Source organism: Gossypium hirsutum, chromosome D10 (assembly GCF_007990345.1).
Source record: "Gossypium hirsutum isolate 1008001.06 chromosome D10, Gossypium_hirsutum_v2.1, whole genome shotgun sequence".
Classification (NCBI taxonomy): domain Eukaryota; kingdom Viridiplantae; phylum Streptophyta; class Magnoliopsida; order Malvales; family Malvaceae; genus Gossypium; species Gossypium hirsutum.
In genome coordinates, this window is record NC_053446.1 from 25969151 (window position 1) to 25989667 (window position 20517).

The 20517-nt window shown below is 33.2% G+C and overlaps 1 protein-coding gene across 1 annotated transcript; it reads right to left on the bottom strand.

The window, feature by feature from the left end:
• Window positions 1–269: 269 nt before the first annotated feature.
• LOC107914760 (berberine bridge enzyme-like 18) lies at window positions 270–2057 on the bottom strand. The gene has a single exon (XM_016843784.2). The coding sequence runs from the start codon at window positions 2037–2039 to the stop codon at window positions 420–422; it is 1620 nt and encodes a 539-aa protein (XP_016699273.2). The 5' UTR covers window positions 2040–2057; the 3' UTR covers window positions 270–419.
• Window positions 2058–20517: the final 18460 nt, after the last annotated feature.

Here is a 20517-nt window from a genome sequence, read left to right on the forward strand (position 1 = left end):
ATCCCAAAAATATTGTGATTAAGACCTTTTTTATCGATAATAATATTGTGATTAACAAAGACGTCTCAACAATATTGGGAATATTTTTTTTATATCGAGGATTATGTTTTTTGGGATTAATATGAAAACAGAAATCTAGATAAAGAAAATTGGGTTTAGGGTTTTTATTTTAATGAAATAGGAGAATTGATAAATATAAAGTTTATTCCAACGTTGGAAATAGTTTTCATTATAAAAGGTCTAATTAAGAGTGCGAAATATGTTGGGTATAGATTCAGAAATCAAAGTTTATTAATGAAATAAAAACAATTAACCCACAAATACAAACTCAAATGGCGTGGATGAAGACCCCTAAAGACTACACAACACACCAGAAATGATGTAAACACACTCCAAGGCTACTCCCATCAACAAAACCCTTAGACTGACACCGGAATGCTTTGCTCATGCTTGAAGAAATTATGTGGATCAACCTTTGTTTTTATGTAAATTAACTTATCAAAATTATTCTTAAAATATTTTCGTCCCCAAACACTTGCTTTTGCATAACTTGTTTCACCCTTCTTGTTGTTGGTTCCAATATCATCGTCTCTGTAATTAACGTACGCTCCCCGTGGAGATTTCGAAACAAAAGGTGTCATAAAGCTGTAAAACTTTCTTATCCAATTCATATACCTTTGGGACTTGGTGTTTTCTTCTCCATCCCACCCCACTGTGTATGCAATATGGTATAAGTTTCCATCTCTGTGTGGGAATGGGGTTGCAGACTCTGGGATTTCCGCCATTTTTCCTCCATAAGCAATGAAAGCCATGGCTGCTGTTTCTGCATCTTCTTCATAAAGCTTAGACCAAATCTTTTCGAATCCAGCTTTTGGAATTGGGTTTTTAACGTAATCTAATTTTGTTTTGAACCATGGAGCATTGAGAGGTGATTTGTAACTCCTGTCAAGTAAAACATCGATAGATTTGTTTTGGATTTGCCCAAAATAAAGAATCGATTCAATCCAACTCATTTCAGTGCAATGTTCCTTCTTTAGTCCCAGTTCTGGGAATCCAGCTTTCATCAATGTAATCAATGCATTAGTTTCACCAAGAAAAAAGGAGCTGAAAGCAACTAGAATCGTTGTTTTACCATTTCGATTCACCTTTCTCATTGTTACAGCTGAGAATATATCACCAGGAAGCTTGTGGCCTACTGATTGCCATTGATGAACCAGATTCGTCGCATTTTCTTCTAGGGTCTTTCTAATGGTGAAAACCGTCACTGTTGAAGGAACTGAAACCAGCTTTACTTTCCATGAAAGGACGACTCCGAAGCTCCCTCCTCCACCACCTCGAATGGCCCAAAATAGATCTTCTCCCATGGATTTTCTTTTCAAAATCCTTCCATTAACATCAATAAATACAGCATCAATTACGTTATCCACTGCAAGACCGTATTTTCGTAACAATAAACCATATCCTCCGCCGCTTAAGTACCCACCAACGCCCACAGTGTGGCAAATACCAGCAGGGAAAGCAAGGGTTCTACTTCTTTTAGCAATTTCAGAGTAAAACTCACCAAGAATTGCACCAGATTGAACCCATGCTACTTTGTTCTTTACATCGATCTTAACTGATCGAAAATTGGTCAAATCAAGAACAACAAATGGAACTTGAGAGACATATGAAAGGCCTTCAAAATCATGACCACCACTCCGAATTCGAAGATTCAGGCCATTTGTTCTTGAACAACGGATTGTTGCTTGGATATGAGAAGTTTGCAATGGTGTTACGATGACCAAGGGTTTTGGTGTGGTTGGAGTTGAGAATCTGAGATTTTGAATGGTAGCGTTCAATACAGATGAATAAGAGGCATTATTTTGGGTGTAAATTACCTGAGAGATGTGATTGGAATAAAACGAATCAAGGCAACCAAGAAAATTATTGAGATGGGGATTTGCTGAAATCTGCCAGGGACATGAGATAAGAAGAATTAGAAGAAATAGAGACATTGAAAAGTACTGAGAAGCCTTCATTTCTGGGAAAAAGAAGCTCATGTTATATGCTCATAGTTCCTCAACATTTCTCTTTTATTTATAGGAAAGAGAAGAGTGATGGCTCACAAATACGACATTTAATAAACCATATGCAAAGGCTCCAAAGTCAATGTAATTGAAATTCTTTCTCTCACGAGTTTATGATTGATGAAATTTAAAGTGAAATAATAATAAAATAATACATTAATTTTAAGTATTTTTAATAGATAAATAGGATATTTTTAACAACAACCCAATAACTCATCCAATTATTAGTTTATTTTCATTTAGTCACTAATATTATTCAGCTTTGATATTTTGATTACTCTGTTTAATTATTAACGAAATGTTAATCTGATCTTTTTATTGACATAATAATAAATTTAGCCTTACAATGCTACAAATTATATCAATTTGGTTTTAATTTTAAAAAATTCAACAAATTTAACCTTCAATTTTACACATTCTTTCAATTTAATCTTAAATCTAAAAAAAATTGAAAAAAAACTTTAAAAATAAAAAGACTAAAATATTTCAATTTATATTAAAAATCTAAAATTTTATAAAAATACATAATTGTTTTTAAAAGAATTTATAAAAGTGTCTAAAAAATAAAAAAAATATATAGAACAAAGATTATTATATATATAAAGGTTGATCCTACATGAGTTATAATGTTGATGAGCATGTAAATATATTTAGTTTACGATAGAGTTTTAACTCGATTGACATGAGAATTGTTGTCAATGCAGGAGGATGTGGGTGCGCATTATCCTCCTATTTATGGGTTGGGGAGGAGTTATGGATAGTTCTAGACATTGTGTGGAAAAAATTATATATGATTAAAACCTATAATGAGATTATTCAAATATATATAGTTTAAGTTTTGCTATTGTTACAACCTTCTCACCAAAATTAACAAAGAGAAAAAATGTGATGAAACCTGACCCACTATTTCAACTCTAATTTCTAATAAAACACCACACCTTAATTACTTAAGAAATTCTTCCACGGCACGAAATGATGTGCATGGTTAAGGCTGGAAATATAAATGTATATACAGGGAGATTGTGAATGTTATTTGGAATTTTTCTTTTTTTTTTTTAAATATCTTTATCCAGTATTTGTGTTGAATATAGATATAAAACCAAGATTTATACGGAAAAACTTTTAAAAAATAAGTATATATATGTCATATACTTTAAAATGTTGCTTCTTATGTTGCTAATGAAAGAAATTGTTAAAAGATCATATTAGAGGAGAGGATATACAAAGAAAAGGAAATTATGGGAAAGAAGATCATTCCGCAATATTTGGTGTGTTTTATTGTTTATTTAACTTTTTGGTGCCTTTATCTACCCGTGTACGTGCTAGAATCCCTAAGTTTTCAACTTTAAAACTTATAAATTTTAAATTTCTGTATATATTTTAGACTTTTTTTTATTGAAAAATTGATTGACTTAGTAATTTTCTATTTTTTTTAATTCTTTAGAATCAAGACTAAATTGATAGAATATGTAAAGTTGAGGGCTATATTTGTTGATGTTTTTAGATTAAGACTAGATTGATAGAATCTGTAAACACTGGAGGGAAAAATGTGTTATTATGCAAATGAAAAGGCCACATCAATGTTTGGTTAATGACTCAATGAATGAGTGACAAAAATACTAAATGTTGATAACATTGGTGATTAAATAAGAATTTTTTAAAGTTAGATGACCACAATAAAAACATGCTAATAATTGAATGAGTTTTGGTGTAGTTTTCCCTTTTCTTTTCTTTTTATGAAAAGGTGCCTATGAATCACTCATTGGATTGGAGAGTATAAAAGCATTGTTTTTAGAATTGGATTGAATTGGCTCATTGGACTAGTTTGATAAAAAATCGATCGTAGTATCGGTCCATAATAAGGATTAATCGAATTCGTTGAACCGACTGGTCAAACCAGTTGAATTGGTTTTCGATATATTTTTAAATATTTCAAAAAATACTTGAGTTTTTAATAATTTATTCAATTGAACTAAACAAATTGATCGAACTAGTTAAATCGAAAATTGGTGGATTAATCGAAACAACCATGGGTCTAATTTTGAAAATCTTGGTAAAAACTGTGCTCCACATTCATTGATGGAATTAATATCAAGAAAGCTAGTAATGTAACACCCCAAACCCGGTCTAGAAGTTTAAGCCGAATTTGGACGAGTTACACCAACGTGTGGAAAACTAATTTCTTTTCGAAATTCTAACTTTGAAAACTAGAAATTCATTTTAGTCGACTTAGGTGGTTTTGTACTTTCGTGTTAGAAATTGACGGATACTGACGAGATTATCAAAAGAAAAGTAAGGTAAGTCCAAAAGCAAATTACAAACCCAAAACATCAAATCATAGTTATATCAATACAAGACAATCTAAGCTTCCGTACGCCGTTTGGTCCTAAGTCAGATGTCTACCTGAACAGATAAAAGTAGGACAAAGGGTGAGCTGCCAAGCACCGCGTATAACTGAACTCAAATACAATTAAATAGATATTAATGTATAAATCAAAGTAACGCAAGAACTAAATAACAATTTTATAACTAGTATGGAACAGATCTAGAGTATCACGAATATTTCAGTGACAGTAGTACAACAAAACCGAACAAAAGCGAACGGATCAGAACAAAACCAAATAGAGCAGAGCAAAACAGAACAGAGCAAAGCAGAGGATGTGTTATGCATATGTTGTATTTTTCAAATGGCTCAGAATGTAGATTTATCAGAAAACATCCTACCCAAACTCTGCTACACACCAAAATAGAGTTCCCCCAGAACTTGTCCAACCCAATCACACCAACAGATAGCTGTGGATGTTGCCACCAGAATTTTACAGTTAAGACTGCCAGATTGGTTACATATGGTTAAACCACTATAGTACAGCTAAGCTGTTGGAACAGAATTGTGGATAAACCATTAGATAATGCATACCATTAACTGCTAGAAACTTCCTCCTTTCACATCAACCCAAATTCCATGCAACGTGTCATGACAAACATATGCAGAACTAGAGTGATGAGCATGTAAGTCATGTTATCTTTCAAAAACAGAACTAGGAGACATGAGAGTCCATGTTTTGTAAAACAGATTTATCAAACCCCAACAGACCATATCAGATTTGCCATGAAGTCACAGGCACAGTTATAAATTAGAATCAATAACAATCAGTCTAACCTATTCAGATATTGTGTATTCCTCATCAACAAAGTAACGTAAAGGGTTATAAATCAGAATCAGTAACAATCAATCTAACATAATCAGATGTCACATATTCTTCATTAATAGAGTAACGTAGAGGCGTACCAACAAACTTAACATAATATAGATTGTACTTGGATAATTCGCACATATCAAACAATAGCACATTACGTTCTGGCAGATCCTACTTACTTAGGTTCAAACATAGCAAATATACGTATAGATCACAAGTTGTTTGTAACACCCCTAACCCATATCCGTCGTCAAATTAAGGTTTCAGAGCATTACCATACAAACAAAAACATTTAAACTTAGTATTATTCAATAATATACTCACACTGTAAACCAATCATGTACATACATATCGTCCCTAATTTGAGCCCTCGAGGCCCTAAAAATAACTTAAAAAGCAATTCGGGACTAATTTGAAACAATTTGGAATGTTGAGGAAAAAGTCACAAAAATTTAGAAACAGGGGTCACATGGTTGAGAGACACGCTTGTGTCTCAGGTCGTGTAAGTATCGAACTACGGACACATGATCGTGTCCCAGCCCGTATAACTCTCTGAGTAGGGTCACACGGCCAAGTCATATGCCCGTGTGCCAGGTAGTGTAACTCTTTGAGTTGGCCCACACGTCCGTGTGCCAGGCCGTGTAACTCACTGACTTGCAACCTAAGAAATCACCAGATTACACACGGCCATGTGTCCCACACGGCTGAGTCACATGCTCGTGTCTCAGGTTGTGTGGACCTAAATTTACCTAAAATCAAACCATTTCCAAAACCATTTCATACATGACTTTTCCACCAAGCTATACACACTTTATATGAGCCCAAACATCTTCAAAACACACATTAATATACCACTTCAAAGTCCCAAATCAATCAACCAATATGCCATACAAGGCACCTCAATATATATACCAAAATATAACATACCACACAAGCCAAATTTACCATATTTCTATCATCATAACCTAGTTCAATACTTACCAAAATATACCACATACTTGACAATATACATGCCAGGTTATACACACTTTATATGAGCCCAAACATCTTCAAAACACACATTAATAGTTTGATCCATTTACATTATAAGTAACATAATAATATTCAATTTGAATAACATAAACAGGATAAATTTTCATACGACCTTACCTCGACAACTAGAGAGTAGAAATGAAGTCGAGCTAATCTAAGACTTTTGCTTTTCCCCGATCTAGGTTCGTACGTAGTTTATCTTGATCTAAATAGATAATTATATTCAATTAAGTAATTCAATTAACCTCAATCATTCAATTCAATCCATAATTCAAATTATGCATAATTATCATTTCGCCTGTAACATTTTACCTTTTCACAATTTAGTCCTTAAGCTTATAACTTAAAATCTAACCATTTTAATCAAATTCCATGTTAAACAAACATGCAAGGGACCTTGAAACTATTCATATTTATCATCTTTTCATAATAAAACCTTATAATTTATACTTTTAACAATTCAATCCCTAATCCCAAAATTCATCAAAAATCACTTAACAAAACTTGTTTATTTTTCAACAAGAGTTCATAATCTAACATTTAACATCAAAACCATTTAAGAATCATTCATGGAATAACCCTCAACCCTTAATAGTTTTACAAATTAACCTCGGGCTTGCTAGATTAATCTAAAACGAACTTAAAACATAAAAATCATTAAAAACTAACCTAAAAAATACTAACATACAAGAACAATGTTAGCCGAACCTTCAAAGCAATTAGAAAGATGATACCATCTTTACTTTGTTTTAGTTTTATTTTATTTATCAAATTACTAAATTAACCTTTGGTATTAACATTATAATTCACTTAAACTATGTCTATATTTGTCCACTAACCATAAGAATGGTACAATTACCATTTAAGTCCATTTACTTTAAAGTTTCATAGCCATTTGTCCCTTTTAACTAATAGAACTCAACTTTTTACACCTTTTATAATTTAGTCTTTTTTACTAATTAACCGTTCAAACGTCAAAATTTCTTAATGAAACTTTTGTACAACCTTAATAATATCCCGTGGACACTAAAATAATAAAAATAATAATTTACTCATTGAATTTGTGTTCCCGAAACTATTATTCCGATATCACAGAAAAATGGCCACTGTCTTGAAACCACTGGCCCGTGTGAACCCTGCACAATTCATAACCACACATGGTCTGGGAACATGCCCGTTTGCCTCCAATTTTTGTGAACAGTAAGTTACACGGCCTGGCATGCGGCCGTACGAGCCATATAGCCTGGCACACGGCTATGTTGCATCGATAATCCTATTTTTTAATGACTAAAATTTGAAGAAAAAGGGGTTTTCGATACCTACTTATACAGACTCAATGCAGGAGCAACAAGGATGAATTCCCATCTCTAAACGACAAGTAATTGCCTAATAAATGATTAATCCGCTGTCAAATCGCTAAGAAATAACATTCCAAAATTGAATTTACGTTAAAGAACTTTCACCAAAACTTTAAATCGAACTTATCGACCAGCGAATTAACTAGAAGGAGAAGTCATACCCTGTATAGTACTGGTGTAACGTAACATAACAAAAAGAACGATCACTTGAAAGTAAGAACCAAAATGAAGAAACTGAAGAACGAAACAAAATGACAGAAAACGTAGTAGAGAAGAAAAGAAAAAAATGAAAATAAAAGCACTAGAGGTTTCTGGAAGGTTTTAAATAACCAATCGAAACTAACTACCTTATAACAGAATTCAAAATTGAACCATCCTCGATTGCTTTTGCCAAGATTTGAACACAAGACCAAAGATTATACAGAAGCTTAACCATTGAACCATCAGGCTCATTCTTGACATAAATTGACTGAACTTAACTTATAAGCCAAATGTTCAAGGGTAAGGGTTTAAGCAAAATAAAAAAAATTCCAGAAACAGGATCCGAACCTAGAACCTCAGAAACATACACAGAATACTTGACCACTAAACCGAATCAATTTCCTTGTCAAAATTTCCAAGATCTAAACTCATAATCGAGGGATGACCACTCTTGGTTTCAAAACCCCTTTTCTTCTAACCCAATTTTTAGGATGTTACAAGTAATCAATACAACCAAGTGGTTGTTTCCACCAGATAAAGAAGTGTTTTACACTTGAGATACAAAATATGCAACATGATGGACTAGATTATATTTTGTCCTTTGTAATACTTGGTTCAAGTAGATAGTAGTAAAACTGTTCATTTACCATGTTACTCTTGTCATTTACTAAGTTTCTCAAGCTACATAAGTGTTTTTGAAACAATAAGTTAATACACTGATAAATTTTTAGTTCAAAATGTTACAATTGAACTATGGTTCCCTAAAATAATTTGTTGGCTTCGTCCTTAGTTCGTTACCTACAAGAAACTTAATAAGAAGAGTATCACTTTCTACCTTAAAATAGGCTACATGAATTTTTAAGAGCCATTTAATTCCATGAAGTATATGCCTCTAACCTCATATTTCACCCAAATCCCTAACTACAATAAAGTTACCTCTAATGTTGCCACACCCTAAAATTGGGCCTAAAAGTTTTTAGGGTAAATTAGGAATATTGGCTTGGTATAGGTTTAGAAATTTTGAAGTGTGGTAACCCAAAATTTCCCATATATTTTAAAGTAAATAAACTAAGTTTTAAAAATCAACCTATATTTTCCCCTTTCACCCTATCTTTTCCTTGCACCAATGCATCTACATCGCGACCACAAGAATAAGAACGCCACAATTTTGCGAGTCAATGTTATGACCATCAAGGTTCTCGCGTCGCGACAGAAGTCACCATCTGCCATCTCCTTCAATCCTTGAACAATCAACAATGCACCTTTGATTAAGTGACATCGCGACGTTCTAGTTCTCCAACTCCTCAACCATCATAGTGAGTTGAGTCACAACCTTGTGCAGATTGACATCACAATGTTGTTCATGCACTCTCCTTTAACACTCAAATAGTAAGTTAAGTCCCAAATTCAACCATTAAAACATCACAACTTTGTCCTAGTTGACCGAGAAGCTTCCAAGTCTATATTTTTCACCTACGTCCTAGCTCTTCTAAATAAGTAATGAAGCACCAAATAAGTTCCTTTTGATTCATAACGCTATGATAACACCAGAAATACTAAAAATGACACTAAAACAAAATTTCATACTAAATTCAAAGCATTTAACTACTAACACCTAGTAGACCTAATTTCACTAAAAAACAAGCTCAAAGGAGCATGAAAATGACTTAATTGTACATATCAAATTATGGCACATCACCTTTCATCTTGTTATGACATAAAACTGCAAAACATGTCCTAGTTTATGTAACATCCCAAACTCGGCCTAAACATTAGGCCGAATCTGGTGATGTCACATTGTAACACCCCTTACCCGTATTCTATGCTGGAATAGGGAACGAGGCATTACCAGAATAAATATACTTATAAACATATTAAACCGAGTTATAAAATTCATTCAAATTAAAAACTTCAAATTTTTAACATGCTTTTATAAATCTTCACGTTATAACTTCAAAAAACTATATTTGTAACAAATAGGGCTTCTAAGACCCAATACATACTCATGCAATTCAATACTTCATTTCCATTTCACTTAATTGATGATTCTCATGTTCACGATTCAATTCAATTTCTCAATCCAATATACATTTCAATACCACAATAATTCATTTAATTCAAATCAAATCATTTGCAATTTCCATTTAATTCACGTACAGTTCAATTTCATTAAGTTCAATACTAATACATATTTATCGTTTAACTTAACGTCCCTTTTTGCGTCATTTTACACTTCAAGCATGAACTTAGTATTTCATTTCCTTTCCACTCCAGTTTCCTATGCATATACACAAGATATAAACATTACACTCAACCATAGTCGCAAGCTAGTGCATTTAATTCATATACCATTCATGGCCTTCATACCAAATCATATACCAAATATATCATACATACATACTATGAAACTTTATTTTCCAATATGAGCTTAAACCATGATCAATAATATACAAATGTAAGCATCATTTCTATTTCCACGTTTATCGATTATAGTCGATCATATAACCAATTATACATAAATCATTCATATATATATTTAATTGTCCCCCTCCTCCTCTCTATTCCACATCCTTAGTGTACTTAACACTCTTAGAAATAACATTTTCTATAGTTTCTTTATTCACCCTTATGTATATTCAAAGCTATCTATCCGAGTAGTATCACTAAATTATTTTTATCTAGAGCTACAGAACTCCAAATTAAGAACCATTAATTTTCCCTGAAACTAGACTCACATATCCTCTTACCATAAAATTTTCAAAATTTTTGGTTTAGCCAAATAATACAGTTTATTCTTTAAATTTTACCCTGTTACGCAATCTAATAGTTCTGACCACTCTTCACTAAAAATGAATTATCTCATTGTACAGAATTCAAATGGTATTTCTATTTATTTCTTTTGAAAATAGACTCATTAAGAATTCTAAGAATATAAATTATAACTCATAATTATTTTTTACAATTTTTAATTATTTTCCAAAGTTAGAATAGGGGATTCCAAAATCAATCCGACCCTGCCTCACTAAAATTCAAATATCTCAAAATATATAACTCTTTTGCTTGCAATGTTTCTTTTATGTAAAAATAGACTCATTAAGATTTCATTTCATATCTTATTCACTCTCTGATTCAATTTCCACCATTTTTTTGATTTTTCAAAGGCACACTATTGTTACTATCCAAAACTGTTTTGTTGCTAATTTTACTTTTTCATAATTTCACTTTTTCACTTTTAATCATTATTCAATTCAATTCCACACATATATTCATCATTCAATCACACTTAATCGACATGATCTCATTTATTTTCACTTAGTCAATTTCTCGATGAACACTTCGGAATAATAACAGATACACGGTGGATTCAGCACACAACAACCACCCTTTGTAATCAATGATATTCGGTGGGATCAGCACATAGCAACCACCTTATAATTAATGATACCAGTTCACATACTAGCCTGCACATAGTACTACACACGTGATCGAAGCTATCCGGTACGCATAGTAGCATGCACATAGTACTACACATGCGACCTATCATTCTGGTACACGTAGTAGCCTGCACATAGTACTACACACGTGACCATCACTTTCACTTTCACATAGTGGCCTACACACAGTCCGTGCCACACAAGTGATCATTTCTGTCACTTCATTTGTATCCCTGTTTATTCCGAAGGTTCAACTGGGAATTTCTCACTTTTTCTCACTTTTCTTTTTCACTAATCAAAGTCAATTATTTGTCTTTCTTGACTTATAATGACACATTTAACTTATTTAACACTCACATTCATCAAAACAGTCGTTGACTCGAACTTTGGAAAAATTACGATTACGCCCCTAAACTTTTGCATATTTACACTTTTCCCCAAAGCTCGGAAATTAAACTTCATCTCTTATTCTTATGTTTTTTGACATGCTGAACATTTTTCCCTTCTATGGCAACACCAAATTCCCACTCTAACACTTACTTATGAACATTAGGTATTTTTACCGATTATGTCGTTTTACTCGTTTTCACTTAAAATCGCTTAGTAAAAGTTGTTTAACATAATTTCTAGCTACATATTCTACCATAAAACATCAAAATAAACACATTTCACCTATGGGTATTTTTCCAAATATAAACCCTAGGTTAAATTATTGCTAGAATAAGCTAAATCCAGTTACCGGGACTCCAAAAACATAAAGAACATTAAAATGGGATCAGAACGGACTTACAATCGAGCTTGGAAGCTTGAAAACCCTAAACATGGCTTCCCTTTTGCTAATTTCAGCCATGAGGTTGAAGATGATGATTTTTGGCCTATTTTGTCTTTTTAATACTTTTTAATTACCATATAACCAAAATGCCCCTAACTTAAAAATTTCCTATTTCACTTATCTCATGTCCATTTTTGTCCACAATTTAACCAATGGTCTAATTACTATTTAAGGACCTCCAATTTAAAATTTCATAACAATTGGACAATTCTAACATGTAGAACTCAACTTTTTCACTTTTTACAATTTACTCCTTTTGGCTAAATTGAGTGCCCAAACGTCGAAACTTTCGAACAAAATTTTTACGAAATTATTTTGTGAAATCGTAGACCATAAAAACATAATAAAAATAAATTTTTTCTCGTCGAATATGTGGTCTCGAAACCACTGTTCTGACTAGCCCCAAATTCGAGCTATTATAGTTTATGTGACACTACCTCTTAAATATGGCTTTACAATTATCAAACTAGTTATGACAAATAAGGTTGAACATTAAATCAAAGAAAGTTTCTTTGACTTTATACTAAAACGAAAAAACATGGATTGCCTCCTCTACATCTTACCCACAAAGGTCATAAACAAGGATAACATAGAGTTTCTTTTCAATAAGTTATCTATTATAAGTACTAAGTTGTAGAGTAAATGCTACCAAAAGAACCCAAATCTTACAAGAAAGCTTTACTTTCTGTCAAGATTTTAACACTCAAACAATCAAGGTGTGACCTTCAGTATCATTCAAACCTCTCACCTTGAGTTTCTTTGAATGAGCCACCCTGCAGGTTGACTTCACTCTACATGTGACCACTTGCGCGCATGAGCAAAAAACAAAAAATTTTATAAAAGAATTTTAAAAGTGCAGTTTTAACTGCAAGCCTATAGTGTCAGTTGTAATATTTATAGTGTCCAATGGAACACCAGAGTATTCCAAGGGTCGAACCCAAATGAGTCACCAGTTAAGTCATTTCTACACTACGAACATATAATTAAAAGAAACTAGCTGACTAATCAGTAACCAATTATATTATGTCAAGTCATACAATAGGTTAATTACTCTAATTAATTATATAGGAACGAAAAAGGAGTAAAATGTAACTCTAGAAAAGTATGAATCTAAAAAATACGATAATAGACAACGGTTGGTTGACTTCCATGTGGTTGGTTAACCTTTGAATTAGGGATCTAAATTGCTAATACTCCTAAGTAGGTTCAATTGTAGCGATTTAGAAAAATTAGTCTAATTTCTCTCTCGACCTCACCGAACTAACTCAGGACCATCAAATTGGTGCTCGATAAGATCTCCTCTCCGTCTCACTTATCTTAATTTTCTTTTAGGGCGTCAATCCTAAGTTTTGAATTCTATTAAATTTTTCCAGATTTTATGATTTAACCCCTAAACCCAAAAATCAATTTTCCCACATTTCCATCAACCAACCACCTATGATTTAGCTACTCATGCTTGTCTTTAAACACATTAGCAATAGATAATCAATCACAAATTGCATTAACTTAACCACAAAGGAAGAGAATAAAAATCTACGCTTTCTTTCAAAAGCTTGGAGAAGACAACAATGACAACAAATTAGATGAACAAAAACACTAAAAAAATTATTTACAACTGGTGAAATAAAACAAAGTTGAATAAGATTAAATCAAAGGATTAAAGTGTAACTACAACAAAAGTTGAAGTACTAAAAGATAATTCACACCTAGCTATAATAAACTTAACTAACTAACGAACTAACTTAGCATTAAACTAGAAAAGAAAGAGTTTGAATCCTAAAAAGATGAGAAAAAGACTAAACCTTAAGTTAAAAATATGAATATTTTAAAAGGTCTCTATTCTTTTTTAGCCAAAAGAAGGCTTTTTAATTTGATTACAACCCAAAAAAAGTTGGGGGACATGTTGGTCAAGGACTACCCCTATAGTCATTTTTTGTCTCCTTCGATAGTATTATCGCGACACCCATGTTCCAGTATCACGATATCCTTGTCTGTCTTGAAATGAGGGTCTTTTGGGAGCTTGGCTATCGTGATACCCTATGGCCGGTATCGCGATACCACTATCAGGTGGTGTTCTCATGCTGTTCGGGCCACCGTGGACTCCTTGCATCACTCACCAACCTTGTTAGATTCCCAAGGTGCCAATTGGCCATCTTGAGTCTCAAAATAGCACAAAAATGCCTTAATAACTTATTAATGCAAATAACTAAAACTAACAAAAAACACGACAAAGACCTCTAAATTGCTCGAAAACAAGCTTGTTAAGTGTAATATGGAGCCTAATTTGACATATCAAATTACGAAAGATAAAACTCCCCCACACTTAATTATTTTCTAGTCCTTAAGCAAACACACAAACATGCATAAAAGATGACTTTTTAACAATGAATAGATTTAACAATCAATGAATGGATATGTATAGTGCAATAAGCTCTTCTACTATACAAATTAAGAATGATAGATTTTAAATTCAAAAATTTGAGAGCAAATAAATTTAGTTCACAAGTTACAAGTTAAACAAAAATAGAGGCAATATATCGAAAGTCATTTTCCATATTATTCCATCAAAATAAGATATGTAGCTATGATGTATTTATAAATGAAAGAATCTAACTTATTCATTTCTTATTGAGTCTCACAAGATTTTGGTTTCATAATGCTAACGTCACATAGATTTTTTTGGGTTGGAATGATTGCGAAGAAAAGATCAGCTCAAATTGGTTCTAGCACTATGAACAGTATAGCACATGACATTGTTTCCGATTCCCCCATACGTAATCATTAAGATTAGCATATTATTTCTCCTCTCTCTCTCTCTCTCTATTGCCTCTATTTTTTCTCCAACAATGTGGAAGAAACGTTTCGATATTGGCTAGTATAAACAACTTAGCGAGTACTTGTGCACTATAAACTCTAATTTATATAGAGTTTTTATAGATGTTTTTGGCGCCTTTTGACTTAAAAAATAATGTTAATCCTGGGTATTTGATAGTTAATTGGGTGAATTTTGTTCATGTTATGATAATGGGCATTATTTAATAAAATACACAATTTTATGGTTTTTGTATTAATTTTAGGCATAATTTAATTAATTCATGCTACATATTAATATTATCTATCTTTGTTGCGGCGGGGCCATGAAGTTGATCATGCATGAGGCTCATTTTAATTCTTGCATGGACATGCGATTATTTCTACCCTAGTTGGACGGCAAAAACATGCATATTAGGTCATGAAGATGTCTCTTTGATCCACTTAAAGATGGTTTACATGGTGGGCAAGTCTGACAACTATTGGGGTATAAAACCGTCTAAACAAGGAGGAGAGAAGCCCAATTCAGCAAGGGTATATGAACAGCCCAAAATCAGCTTTTAGGAGATTTAATTGGAGGTCCCTACACTTGGAAATGAATTAAAAATCAACACATCATTTTCACCCTTGAAACTATCCACCATTTTGCTTGATTCAAGCATGATTTTATGCAAGAATCAAGCAACTAAATAATCCCCTATCTCCATAATTTATGGCCAGCCATGGGAAAGAGAAACCTAAGGGATTTTAAGCTATTTTTAGCAACCCTTTTAACCATCCATCCGCTATAAATACCAACCCTCACTTCTCATCCCTCATCTCTCACTTAACATTCATTCTTCATTTCTAATTCTCATCTCATTTCCTTCCTTTCACGCATAGCCATCCCCATTTTCCCTCTCCATTAATTAGTAAATCCTTGATAAAATACTCTCTTGGTGGCCACCATGAGTAGCACTTTGTGAAGGAGCAACACGAGGATTGAAGGAAGTCACTACGATTAGATTGTAGAGGACTGGCATAGCAATCAGAGTTTATTCTTCCTTATCATTGTTTACTTTTAAATTTAATCGTGCTCACAATTTGTTTTGTGATTTTTCACATCAATTAAATAAATTTCATTTAAATCATGTTTATGATGTTCTGTGCCTTAGTCATTCATGCTTTTAATTAAACTCAAGCATGTACTTCATTCATGAAAATATAATTGAATGCATTAGAATTAGTTGATCAATCCTAACCAGGTGGCGATTAATGGACGCAATAATGAAAAAGTGCATGCTTAATATAGATCCTAACAAAATTAAATTAAAGGTTCGTAATAACTCGAGAGAGCTCTATTACCTGGCATATCTTTTAAGTTTGTGTGATTAAATTGTTTCAAACATACCCCGTCCCTGTTACTTCACATAAATTCTAAGAAACCCTTTGTTAAATTCCATAGTATGCATGTTTTTCTAAGTAAAACATTGCGAAAAGACTTTAAACTGGTTTCAAGCTCATGAAAGATCTAGTTACCATGGAATATTTTTTGGAACATTGTTAAGCATGGTGAAAATGAATTAAGTTGAATGATGTGATTATTCTAGCCTATTCATGCTATTGATTGTTGAAGTTTGTGAATTTGCTGCTAAAACCATCTCATTCATTCTATTGCATACATTGCATTTAGATAATTTGGATTAGGGATCACTTTGCATTTAGTTAATTTAATTTAATTTAACAATCAACCACCTCCAAAATATTGTGTTCTCTTACCCATTGTTAGTATTAATTATACAATTAATTAAGCAACATACATAGCCCTTGTGGAGATAATAACTCTTTTACTTACTCATTACTTGAAACGACTATGTACACTTGCACAAACCACGCATTACATGCACTATGATATTGAAAAGCTAATTTTTATGCTTCTTAATTGATTTCTCATTTTGAGCATATTTTTAAATTTTCTCTTTTCACTCACAATGTTTTTAGCCCTAACCATGCTTTTTATTTGCCTGCTTTGCTTTTAACCCTCACAATGCTTTTATTCGCTCAGATTTTTTAACTTACGCACAGTTTTGGTAGAGTCTATACATGTCATATCGAATCATCTCTTTACTATTCACTCAATTCATTTTTAAGAACTCCGAAATGTTTCTACCTAACCCTCAATGTCCGTGGCTTGACATCCACTTATAGTTAATTTCAAGATTAAGGACTATGAAGGGTTTAGTTTTGAACTCAATTTAGGCTCGAAGTCTAGAAAGAAGTAGGATCATTAATAAAAGATAATTAAGGGCTCAAGTCACGAGAACTAGGCTACACAAACAATACCTTAAGTCATCCCTTAACTTTGCAACGATCACGAAACCAAATATACTTCTACTTATTTCCATGAATAATGTTAAATCATAATGCATGTATCCCCACATTTATCTTCATACTTATTCATCATTTGGGAAAAACAATTCACATATATTTTTTACTACCTCTATTCTATTAGGCAATGTAATTAATTGGACTAAAAAAATTATTCTCAAAGAATAGAATTCATCAAGCATCATTCAAAATTTGTACACTTAAAGAATTTTTTGCACAATAACATACTACAATTCACCAATTATCAATCAAATCATGTTCAAGTACCATGCAAAAACAAGAAAATCAAAGGAATAAAAGAAAGAAGGTTACTTGACTAAAAATAAGATAATGTGCATCCCTTACACACTTAAAACACACATTGCTCTTAATGTGTAAGCCTAAAATAAAGAAAGCAGTTTAGTGGACTTCTCTAGTGGCATGATTGCTCAATGTGGTATGGTTGGGTCATCCACCTTCATATTAATGCTCAAAGTTGTAGTGTAGTTCTCAGGTGAGTAGTTGTATAGAAAATAAACAAAGAAACAAAAGAAAAAAAATGCAAATAATAGAAGAAAGCAAAAACTAAAACAAGTCTGAATCCATTCAAAATAATTCAATGTATAATTATTACATGTCGCATAAAAATAAATGAAAATACAAAGACATGCCCTAGTCATCATCTTTCGAATCCATATCCATTGCAACTATCCCCTTCTCTTTTCCTTTGACAACAATCCTCTTGCAAGTGTGTTGAGGTGGTCGGTATCACGAGTCTTCCTCGCTTGGGCTACGAAAAACTATTCATTTGGTTAAGGGGCGCCCGAGAGCAAAAATCGCTTCAAAATCACCTAGGTCATTGGGTTGCTCATCATTTTCTTTTTCCATTCCTTCGTCTTTTCTCCCTCCTTTTTCTTGAATGGGTGCAGCTCCCTAGTTCATCAGGCAACACGAGTCCGCCAGCCCATGCTTCACTCTATAATGGTCGATGTATGGTTTAATGATTTCCATCATTAGTGTATTATATTTCATCGCCTATAGAAGTTCATCTTGCTGTGATTGTGTGCCATCCAAAGCCTTTATCGAAATAGGCTTCTTCGGAAAGGTGCTTGGCACTCCTATCTTGTGTTTGAAACAATGGGTCCACTCCTAAATTTGCTGTCGTTGTAGCTCTTGGAATTGTTGGAGCGTCAAATCACACCTGCCTTACGGCATAAATCCACCTTCACACTAGAGTTGGCTTAGATTGGGATCAGGTTCGTTTTTTTTGCTTCAATGGCATTTTGTAACGTATCTTGACTTAATCAAGCAACAATGTTAAGGGAAAAATTCTAACCATCTAGCCCACAACAATGCAAAAGTATTTATCAACAAGTCCACAACTATTCCCCAGCTTGCAACAAACTATTAGGCAAGAATAACAAAAATTTTCAAGAATCAACAAAACTTGGAAATTTTAACCTTGGTTGTTGTTGTTAAAGGAAAATGGGTTAGTTGTGTTGTGTTTTCATCGTCCCTAAGCACACAGAAGAGAGCTGAAAGAAGAATGAAGAAAACATCCAAAAAACAAAAGAGATTACCAACGGATAAAGAGATTATGAACAAAATTTAAAGAAAAATTAATGGTGAAGAAGTTGTAAGGGATTTATGGTTTAGAATTGAATGAAATTTGGGAATTTTAAAGGGTTTTAGAGGTTTAACCTTAAAAATGCGCGGGTCACGATACCCAAAACGGGTTATTTCTGAAACCCAACAGGGTATTGCAGTACTGAGGGTTGGGTATCGTGATATGCCTATAATTTTGGACCCCCAATTTTGAAACTATTTTGGGTAAATTGATGCTAAGGGTCCAATATTGCGATACCATTATGTATTGGCCAAAATTTTAATTTTTGAAATTGCCCGAGATATCACGATACAACGGGAGCCGTTTTGCGATACCCAAAATATTTTTTGCCTCCCATTGAAACTATCAAGGTATTGTAATATCCATCATTGGGTATCGCGATACCATTGTATAGTTCTCAAAATTTTCCAAATTAGTCATCCTAACTCCCTTTAAGCACAAAACAGGACTGTTAAAGCCCTAAAATTCAACATAAAAGGAATATCAAGCCCAACTAAATAGGAAAATTAAATGGACTCTATTCTCAAACGCGAAAATTATTTACAAATAAAATTTGGGAAAGGGTTAAACATCATTGATGACTTGACACACCTTTTCAGGGCCAACGTCATCATCCACCTCTTGATCACTTGTCTCGCCATGGCATGCTTCAAAATTGGGATATTGGACCTTCTTGAATGTGTTATTTGTGCCTCCTAAATACAACTTCACTCACTGCCCATTTACCAAGAATAATTGGCCATCCTTGGTTACCAGTTCAACGACTCCATTATCTAACACCTGAGTAATTGTGTACGATCTCGACCAGTGAGATCTTAATTTTCTGAGGAATAATTTCAGGCGAGAATTGAACAACAACATTTGTTGACCCAGCACGAAATCCTTTTGTTTGATCATTGCATCATGATGAATTTTACTCTTTCCTTTTACAATTTAGTGTTATCGTAGGCTAAGAATTGAAACACTTCTAATTCATGCAATTGAAATAGATGAGCCTCTTTCGTAAAACCAAGGTCCAAATTTAGCCCATTAATTACCCAATATGCCCGCTTTTCTAACTCAATAGGGAGTTGAAAATTTTTTCATAGACCAATCAATACAGAGACATCCCTAAATGTGTCTTGTTCGTTGTCTAATATGCCAACAAAGCATCATCTAAGTGAATCGACCAGTCCTTCCAAGTTGGATTTCCTGTCTTTTAAAGAATTTGTTTGATCTCTTGGTTCAACACTTCAACTTGGCTGCTAGCTTGAGGGTGGTAGGCCATGGTAATTGGTGCCTCAAATTATACTTCGTGAAGGCGCTTTCTAGTTGCCTACTATAAAAGTGTGATCCATCATCATTAATAAACGTCCAAGGTGTTCTGAATCTTGAAAAGATTTTTTTAAAGGAACTTCACCATTGCCTTCGTGTCATTCGTTGGTAAAGCTACCAATTCTTTCTACTTGGATACATAAAGCCATAGTCAAAAGAATTTACCGATTCCCGAAAATGTTTGGAAAGGGTCCCATGACGTCGATCCCCCAAACATAAACAACCTGCACTTCTAGAATCCCTTTTCAGGGAATCTCATCCCTTTTGGAAATATTCCCCATTTGTTGGAATCAGTCACA